General features: G+C 56.3%; 1 protein-coding gene across 4 annotated transcripts in view; it reads left to right on the forward strand.

The window, feature by feature from the left end:
* The window catches only part of LOC119935023 (speckle type BTB/POZ protein), an 80,164-nt gene extending 71,132 nt beyond the window's left edge, over positions 1-9,032 (forward strand). For 3 of the 4 annotated variants that reach the window (XM_038754645.1, XM_038754646.1, XM_038754647.1), the window contains 5 exons: positions 2,798-2,975; positions 3,579-3,634; positions 4,601-4,723; positions 7,552-7,694; positions 7,928-8,072. In XM_038754645.1, the coding sequence (XP_038610573.1) occupies positions 2,798-2,975; positions 3,579-3,634; positions 4,601-4,723; positions 7,552-7,694; positions 7,928-8,072 (645 nt within the window). Of the gene's footprint in view, positions 1-2,797; positions 2,976-3,578; positions 3,635-4,600; positions 4,724-7,551; positions 7,695-7,927 lie in introns of all 4 variants that reach the window. The other variant, XM_038754648.1, reaches the window with a different exon arrangement.
* The last annotated feature ends 494 nt before the right edge of the window (positions 9,033-9,526 follow it).

The raw sequence follows: 9,526 nt of genomic DNA on the forward strand, positions 1-9,526 counted from the left end.
ACTACGTGCAAAGCACTGTTCTAAGCACTGGGGGGATACAAGGTGATCAGGTTGCCCCACGGGGGGCTCACAGTCTTAATCCCCATTTTACAGGTGAGGGAACTGAGGCACAGAGAAGTTAAGTGACTTGCTGATGAGTGGCGGAGCCGGGATTAGAACCCATGACCTCTGACCCCCCCGCCCGGGCTCTTTCCACTGAGCCACGCTGCTTCTCTTATTTGTGTTGCCAACTTGTACTTCCCAAGCGCTTAGTACAGTGCTCTGCACACAGTAAGCGCTCAATAAATACGATTGATTGATTGAGGGGACAGAGCAGTAATAACAATAATAATGGTGGTATTTGTTAAGTGCTTACTGTGTGCCAGGTTAACAAACTAACTGGTAAGTACAGGTTGGACACAGTCCCGGTCCCAGATGGGGCTCTCAGTCTCAACTCTGAGTTGTCTGTCGGTGGTGTTTATTGAGTGCTCGCTATGTGCGGAGCACTCTGCTGAGCACTTGGGAGGGCCCAATCTAGGAAGAGTCGGTAGGCCCGTGCGCTGTTCTGTGAGGCGCTGGCGGAGAAGTGGATTTGGGCCCGGCAGGCTGCGGAGAGCGGAGGAGGGGAACCTGCCAGCTCCTGCTGACGCCATCATAGCTTTTCTCGGGGAAGCAGGTGCCGCACATGTTCATCTTCCACTTCCTCGTCGGCCCCAGGTGCCGCTTCTACTGTTGGGCCCGTGCCCGGCCAGGCTGGTTCCGTGCTGACAGCCCCTCCGCAGACTCAGAAACTTTCAGCAGTGGGGGGCTGTCCGCGGCTGCACTGGGGTCCCCGCGGAGCCTGTCGGACCCCTTCTCCTCATCCCACCGCTAGACATCCTCCCCTCGTCCCGGGCACCCGGTCGCCCTCGGTCGCCGTGCGCCAAAGCCGCCGGGGCCGCCAGCCTGCCCGCAAAGCCCGGCTTACGGGCCCTTGGGGGGCGTGGAGAGAGGGTAGGGATCCTTGGCCGGGGCCGAGACGGAAGGACTCCCCTTTCCCTGCCCCGAGCTGCCGTTGCCGAGCCGGGTTGGAACCGGGCCGCGCCAGGGCGGGACCCGAGGGATCGATCCGCCGCTGAACCACTTCCTGCCTCCCACCGACTCCCAAACGCCGACGATCGGGGAAGCGAGGAGGCGGCGTGGGAGGAAAAGGAGCATCCGGCACATAATAATAATAATGATGGCATTTATTAAGCACTTACTACGTGCAAAGCACTGTTCTAAGCGCTGGGGGGGATACAGCGTGATCAAGTTGTCCCACGTAGGGCTCACAGTCGTAATCCCCATTTTTACAGATGAGGGAACTGAGGCTCAGAGGAGTGAAGTGACTTGCCCAAGGTCACACAGCAGACTTGTGGTGGAGCCGGGATTCGAACCCACGACCTCTGCCTCCAAAGCCCGGGCTCTTTCCACTGAGCCACGCTGCTTCACTGCTTCTCTTTACATCCCCACCCGGGGCTTCCTCTTTTCTGCATGCTTTGGGGCCACACTGCAGCGTTACACTGAAGGGTGCGATGCCCCAGGGGCAGGCCAACACCGTCCCCGGGGCACGTTGGAGCCCCCATTTGTGGCCAGGGAGCCAAATAATTTGGGCCAGATTAAAAATCAGACTGCTCACCCGGTTCCCCCCGGTGCTGCGGAACTGGGGAGGTGAAAGATTATCAGCTTGTCCCCTCCCTATTTAACGAATAGAGAAGCAAAACACAACCCTGTTTCTGGTCAGGGGATTTAGCCACAACTCAAAGGGGATTTAAAATCGAAACAGTCAGCGCTGTGGTTCTTGAGGGAAACGGACTGATTTTTGGACCGAAAAGGGTTACAAGTGACGTTCTTCCCGCCCGCCCCCTTTAAATGCGGGGTCTCGGCCAAGCCCGCGTGAGGCATTTCGAGAAGCCGGTTGTTTTTAAGGAGACGCAAATGTCACCTCCGTGTCCCTTTCCCAGCTGCAAGCCTGAATGAGTCTCCCTAGTCAGCTTACAGGGGGATGAACATTCTGTGGGGGGTTTTTAACATTGTCATTTCCAAAGGAAAAATAGTTTCAAAGTTTCAAGTTGGGCCCCGATGACCCATTGGAGAGCGGTGGATGAAATTTACTTTTAATTAAACGTACTTAGTGCCAGCCAAGGTGCCAGCTGGAAAGCCTGGAAGCCAGCAACCCGCCCGCCCTCTCTGCCTCTCTTCCAACCCAACCCGGCAGCGGGGAATATGTCGCGTTGTTGTTGTTTTGGGCTCTCCCAGCGCTTAGTACAGTGCTCTGCACACAGTAAGCGCTCAATAAATACGGTTGACTGACTGACAGAAGACAGTAAGCGCTCAATCAATATGACCGAATGAATGGTTCGTTCGTTCGGTCGTATTGATGATTGAGCGCTTACTGCGTGCAGAGCTTGGCTCTGTCCCAGCACTTGGTACAGTGTCTGGCACGTAATAAGCGTTTTAACAGTTACCATTAAAGAAAAATGTTGTGGTGATCAGTGGTATGTATCAAGTTGCCTGTTGTGGGCAAAGCCCTGTGCTAAGTGCTCAGGAGAGTCTGACGGGCCCTCATCCACACCCTTCTATTCAACCGTGGGCAGGGACCATGTCTTTCAACTCTTTTATTGTACTCTTTCAAACTCAGCACACGGTAAGCACTCGATTCATACCACAGATTGATTCTTTTTTTTGTTTAATAAACAATAATGATGGTTTCTGTTAAGCGCTTACTATGTGCCAAGTACTGTTCCGTGTGCTGGGGCAGATACAAGGTTCTCAGGTGCGTGTTCGCTGCCGTCCCCAGGTGAGCGTGGTGCAAGACTCGGTGAACATCTCCGGCCAGAACACCATGAACATGGTCAAAGTGCCCGAGTGCCGCTTGGCGGACGAACTGGGAGGCCTCTGGGAGAACTCACGCTTCACCGACTGCTGCCTGTGCGTGGCCGGCCAGGAGTTCCAGGCGCACAAGGCCATCCTGGCAGGTAGGGATGCTCCGGGGAGCCCGGCCCCGAGGAGTCTGCTGCCCGCCAGTTGGCGGGGGCCGGTGCCCACGTCGGGCGAGGCCTTGACCGCAGGCTCTGGGATTGACCCTGGCAGCTATTGAGGGGGACGGGGGAGCAGGCCCCAGCTTCCCATTGCCACCCGTTCCCCGGGGTCGCCTGGATCCGTGCCTCCAGACCCCACCCCGGCAGCCCCCAGGGCAGCGCCAGCCGGAACGCCGACTGTCCCCAGGGGAGCCCCGCCTCCGCTGACCATCTTCCCAGATTGAGCCTCTTCCTTCCTCTCCGCCTCTCCATCCCCCCCATCTCACCTCCTTCCCTTCCCCACAGCACCTGTATATATGTCAGTACATATTTATTACTCTATTTTACTTGTACATATCTATTCTATTTATTTTATTTTGTGAGTATGTTTGGTTTTTCTCTCTGTCTCCCCCTTTTAGACTGTGAGCCCACTGTTGGGTAGGGACTGTCTCTAGATGTTGCCAACTTGGACTTCCCAAGCGCTTAGTACAGTGCTCTGCACACAGTAAGCGCTCAATAATTACGATTGATTGATTGATCCCTTCCTTCCCCGGTGCCCAGCCCGCTCTCCGGTCTTCAGCGCCATGTTCGAGCATGAGATGGAAGAGAGCAAAAAGGTTGGTGGCGGGGCGGGGGCGGGGAGGGGGGATCTCTGCCTCAGCACCCCGGGGTTGCGGGATGGTGGGGACGCCAGGAGACCACTGCCCTGGAGACGCACCAACGAGGAAGCAGACCTGAGGGAGATGACGTTCCTTTCGGCTAGGACAGGGCAAGGCCGCGGTCGGGCCCGCCACAGTACATAATAATAATAATGGTATTTGTTAAGCGCTTACTATGTGCAAAGCACTGTTCTAAGCGCTGGGGGGATACATGGTGGTCAGGTTGTCCCACGTGGGGCTCACAGTCTTAATCCCCATTTTACAGGTGAGGGAACTGAGGCCCAGAGAAGTTAAGTAACTTGCCCAAAGTCACCCAGCTGACAGTTGGCGGAGCCGGGATTTGAACCCATGACCTCTGACTCCAAAGCCCGGGCTCTTTCCACGGAGCCACGCTGCTTCTTCCCAGACTCTGGGAAATGGAAAGAGAGAGGAAGAGAGAGAAAAAAGAGCAAGAGGTATCCCAAGGGAGAGAAAAAGGAGAGAGAAAGCGCATAGCTCTCAGGGGGTCGATAGGCCCACGGGGGCGGCCCCAGGACGCTGACCGTCAGGGGCCGTTCGCACAAGTGGCAAAGACCCAGAGCGATGACTGTGCCCTTGCCCACAAACACGGACCTGAAGGACATGTACGCCCTTTTAGACTGCGAGCCCACTGTTGGGTAGGGACTGTCTCTATATGTTGCCAACTTGTACTTCCCAAGCGCTCAGTACAGTGCTCTGCACGCAGTAAGCGCTCAATAAATACGATTGATGATGATGTACGTGGAGCAGCTGCGGCGGAACCGGGGGCACCAGGGTCCGGCCGGGCCTCCTTCCTAAAGGAGGGGAGGGACCGGTCCGTCTTCCTCCGGGTTCTCCCACCCGCCGCACCGTCCCCCGAGCCGAAGGCTCCCGACGTCCCTCACTCTGGCTTCTCTCCTGGCCCAGAACCGGGTGGAGATCAACGACGTAGAGCCGGAGGTGTTCAAGGAGATGATGGGCTTCATCTACACGGGGCGAGCCCCCAACCTGGACAAGATGGCTGACGACCTGCTGGCAGCAGCCGACAAGGTGGGGTGGCGAGTTCGGGGCGGCGGGCTCGGGTGGTGGGCTCGTGAGACCTAAGCAGGTTTTCCGGGTGATGATGATGATGGCATTTGTTAAGCGCTTACTGCGTGCAAAGCACCGTTCTAAGCGCTGGGGAGGTTACGAGGTAATCAGGTTGTCCCACGGGGGGCTCACAGTCTTCATCCCCATTTGACAGATGAGGGAACTGAGGTCCAGAGAAGTGAAGTAATAATAATAATAATGGCTCTTATTAAGCACCTACTATGTGCAAAGCACTGTTCTAAGCGCTGGGGAGGTTATAAGGTGATCAGGTTGTCCCACGTGGGGCTCACAGTCTTAGGCCCCATTTTACAGATGAGGTAACTGAGGCCCAGAGAAGTGAAGTGACTTGCCCAAAGTCACACAGATGACAAGTGGCGGAGTCGGGATTTGAACCCATGACCTCTAACTCCAAAACCCGGGCTCTTTCCACTCAGCCACGCTGCTTACTCTCGGGGGGTGGTGCGGGAAGCCCGGGGGAGGTTCAGTGACCCTCCCCCACCTCTGAGCCCGCCTGGGAAGACCAGGAACACCACCGAGCAGAGCCAGTGATACCAGCTTATATTTGAGGGGACCATGGGGTCGGTGTCTGTTATATTGTAATGATAATAATAACAATAATAATCGTACTTCTTTAGCTCTTACTATGTGCCAAGCACCAGTCTCAGCCCTGGGGCTGATCCAAGTTAATCAGGTTGGACCCAGTCCCTGTCCCACAAGGGGCTTACAGTCTTAATCCCCATTTTCAAGATGAGGTAACTAAGGCACAGGGAAGTGAAGTGATTTGCCCAAAGTCACACAGCTGACAAGCGTCAGAGCCGGGATTAGAACCCATAACCTCCGGCTCCCAAGCCCGGGCTCTTGCCACCAAGCCACGCTGAAAACCAACTCCCTCCCAAACTGGAGGGACCCAAGGGGTCACCTGGGGGACTCAGAGACCCGGCCAGCGGGTTGCCGAGCAATCTTGGCCTCTGCGGTGACCGCCTGCAAGCGGCCACTTGCGAGACCCATGCCCCGGACACTGCAGGGGAAAAAAAAGGTGGTATTTGTTAAGCGCTTACTATGCCAGGCATCGTACTAAGCGCTGGGGTCGATACAGGCAAATTGGGTCGGACATCCCCATTTTACAGATGAGGTAACTGAGGCCCGGAGAAGTGAAGTGACTTGCTCAAGGTCACACGGCAGACACGTGGCAGAACCGAGGTTAGCGTTCACGACCTTCTCACTCCCAGGCCCGTGCCGTACCCATTTTGCCATGGTGAACTGCAATTTTTTCTCGCCAAGCCCCTGGGCCAGTACTTTCCTCCAAACTGAGGCCACCAGGCACAGAGCCCCCCACTTCCCCTGCCCTCCATCATCATCATTCATTCATTCATTCGATCGTATTTATTGAGCGCTTACTATGTGCAGAGCACTGGACTAAGCGCTTGGGAAGTCCAAGTTGGCAACATCTAGAGACGGTCCCTACCCAACAACGAGCTCACGGTCTAGAGGGGGAGACAGACATTAATACAAATAGATAAATCAATAAATTACAGATATCTACAGATAGATACATATGTGCTGTGGGGAGTCATTCATTCCATCGTATTCATTGAGCGCTTACTGTGTGCAGAGCACTGTACTAAGCGCTTGGGAAGTCCAAGTTGGCAACATATAGAGACAGTCCCTACCCAACAGTGGGCTCACAGTCTAAAAGGGGGAGACAGAGAACAAAACCAAACATACTAACAAAATAAAATAAATAGAATAGATATGTACAAGCAAAATAAATAAATGGAGTAACAAATCTGTACAAACATATATATATATATACAGGTGCTGTGGGGAAGGGAAGGAGGTAAGATGGGGGGTGGAGAGGGGGACGAGGGGGAGAGGAAGGAAGGGGCTCAGTGTGGGAAGGCCTCCTGGAGGAGGTGAGCTCTCAGTAGGGCCTCCAAGGCTGAGGGAATAGAGCCCGGGAGCAGAGGAGCCGGCAGCAGCCTTGAATTTCCCCAATGCCATCCTGAATTTCCCGACTCGGACCGACCTCGGCCCCAGTCCACCTCATCCCCTCACATTCCCCGGCCTCCCTGCCATCTTGGGACCGGCCGAAAGCAAAATCAGGGTTGGGAGGGTGTGGTAGTAATTAATAATAATAATGATAGTACTTGTTAAGTGCTTACTGTGTACCAGGCACTGCTCTAAGCGCTGGGGTAGATACAAGGTAATCAGGTTGTCCCACGTAGAATTCACAGTTACCAGCGTGGCTTAGTGGAAAGAGCGTGGGCTTGGGAGTCAGAGGTCATGGGTTCTAATTCCGCCTCCGCCACTTGTCAGCTGTGTGACTTCGGGCAAGTCACTTCACTTCCCTGTGCCTCAGTTACCTCATCTGGAAAATGGGGATTAAGACTGTGAGCCCCGTGTGGGACAGCCTGATTACCTTGTGTCAACCCCAGCGCTTAGAACAGTGCTTGGCATGTAGTAAGCGCTTAACCAATACCATCATCATTATTATTATTATCTGGAAAATGGGGTTGAAGACTGTGAGCCCCACGTGGGCCAACCTGATCACCTTGTCACCTCCCCAGCACTTCGAACGGTGCTTTGCACTTAGTAAGCGCTTAATAAATGGCATTATTATTACTGAGACCGCCTGCCCAAACCCTAGCCCCGCTGGTTGACCCGCCTGAGACCGCAGTTCGCCGGTGCGGCGGGCGGGGAGAGGCAGCCTCCATCGTGGGGTTTGGCACCGGAGGGCGGGCATGGCGGCGGGCCCCCTCTGAGCCCGGTCCCGCGGGGCTTGTTCGCAGTACGCCCTGGAGCGTTTAAAGGTGATGTGTGAGGACGCCCTGTGCAGTAGCCTGTCAGTGGACAACGCCGCCGAGATCCTCATCCTGGCCGACCTGCACAGCGCCGACCAGCTCAAGACCCAGGCCGTGGACTTCATCAACTAGTGAGGCCCCTCTGGGGTCTGGGGTGGGGGGCTGGGCCACCCAGTAGGCCCTTAGGGGCGGGGGGCTGGGAGGTCAGAGATGGTGGGGGGTGGTGAGGGTGTCCATGCATCTGCCCCCATTCCGAAGGGGCACCTCGGGGGGGGGCCCGCTGGTAGGCTGACCAGGTGGGCGGGTGGTCATGCCCTCCTTTCTGGTGGTAACGGGCACCCCCCCGCCCCCTTCTCTCCTCCAGCCACGCCTCCGACGTCATGGAGACCTCCGGCTGGAAGTCGATGGTGGGGTCCCATCCCCACCTGGTAGCCGAGGCCTACCGCTCCCTGGCATCGGCTCAGTGCCCCTTCCTGGGGCCCCCGCGCAAGCGCCTGAAGCAGTCGTAAGGCCGCGGGGGGAGGCGGCGGCCGCGGACCCCTCCCCGTGCCGGAAGCCGCCGCCATCACCCCCGCTCCCCGGCCCCGGCCCACCGCCCCCCCCCGTGACACCCGCCCTCCGCGGGGGGTGGGGGGCGGCGGGCAGGCCGCTTCGTGACGTCCGGACTCGCCCGGGCCGGGAGCCAGGCCGCAGCGAAGGCCCGCGGCCGTGCAGCCTGGGTGGGACCCCACCCCGAGCCTGGACGGGGGTCCGCGGGCAGGGCCCGCCTCTGCCCTCGGCATCCAGCCCCGTGCCAACCGGCTCGCTTTTCACGGCGCGGGACGGAGGCGGCGGCAGCAGCAGGATGGAGGAGGAGAGGCCCACGGGCCTTCCCCACCAGGGATTTTGCGATGGATTTCGGGAGCATCCGGAGCAAAAGGAAAACCGGTTCGCGGCCTTCCCGCCGAGGTGGGGGTCGGGGGGGCGCCTGGCCCCCTCGTGATGTTAGCACTTGTATGTTACTGCAAAAAAAAAAAAAATAGACAAAAAACAAAGCCCCTTAACCCTCTTTGGAGAAATGGCCCGGAAGGCGGGCAAGACCGGAGAGTGGGGCCCCCAGCCGCCTCCGCGACGACGTCGTCTTCGTGGTCGTCACCTTCGGGAACTGGAAGACGAGGAAATCCTTGCCCCGGTCGGACCACCTTGTACTGTCTTGACAAGAAGCGCACGGTTCTCCGTTTTTAGCTCTCGTGGAAAATGTTTTTGGGCATTTTTCCCCGCTTTTATTTCCCCTTCCCTCTCCCCCCGTCCTTTTTTTTCCTTTAAAGAAAAAAAAAAAAAACCCAGATGAAATGGAGGAAATTTTATCTTTCTCCATCGTCGAGTCGGACGGATCCCGTGGCCGGTCGCCCCACGGTTCCCATCGATGGCTGAGGAGCCAGCTCTGCCCCGTTGCTGCCAGCCTCTCTGGACAGGAAGAACTTCCGAGTAGCTGGTCCTTTTTTTTTTTTTTTTTTCCTTTTTGAAAATATAAATAATTAACTATTTTGTATTGGGCGGAGTCTCTTGTCTTGTCTTCCAGGCTGAAGTGGAACCCGCCCGGGACATCTCGCTAAGGGATTCAGTGGGGATGGGGGTGGGCTCCGGGCTGAGCAAGACTAGCCCCTCATTCATTCATTCATTCATTCATTCATTCATTCATTCATTCATTCATTCATTCATTCATTTCACTCATTCATTCATTTCATTCATTCAATCGTATTTATTGAGCGCTTACTGTGTGCAGAGCACTGTCAGCGCCGTGCAGCCTGTGGAGCTCAGACACCGGGGCCCATTCCCCCTTACCATGCTTCCTCTCCGGCCCACCACGGGGAGTGGGCGAGGGGGACGTACTACTACTAATAATAATTATGGTATTCGTTAAGCGCTTACTATGTGCCAGGCGCTGTTCTAAGCGCCGGGGTGGACATAAAATTGGGTTGGA

The sequence above is a fragment of the Tachyglossus aculeatus genome, chromosome 11 (genome assembly GCF_015852505.1).
Source record: "Tachyglossus aculeatus isolate mTacAcu1 chromosome 11, mTacAcu1.pri, whole genome shotgun sequence".
Taxonomy (NCBI): Eukaryota; Metazoa; Chordata; class Mammalia; order Monotremata; family Tachyglossidae; genus Tachyglossus; species Tachyglossus aculeatus.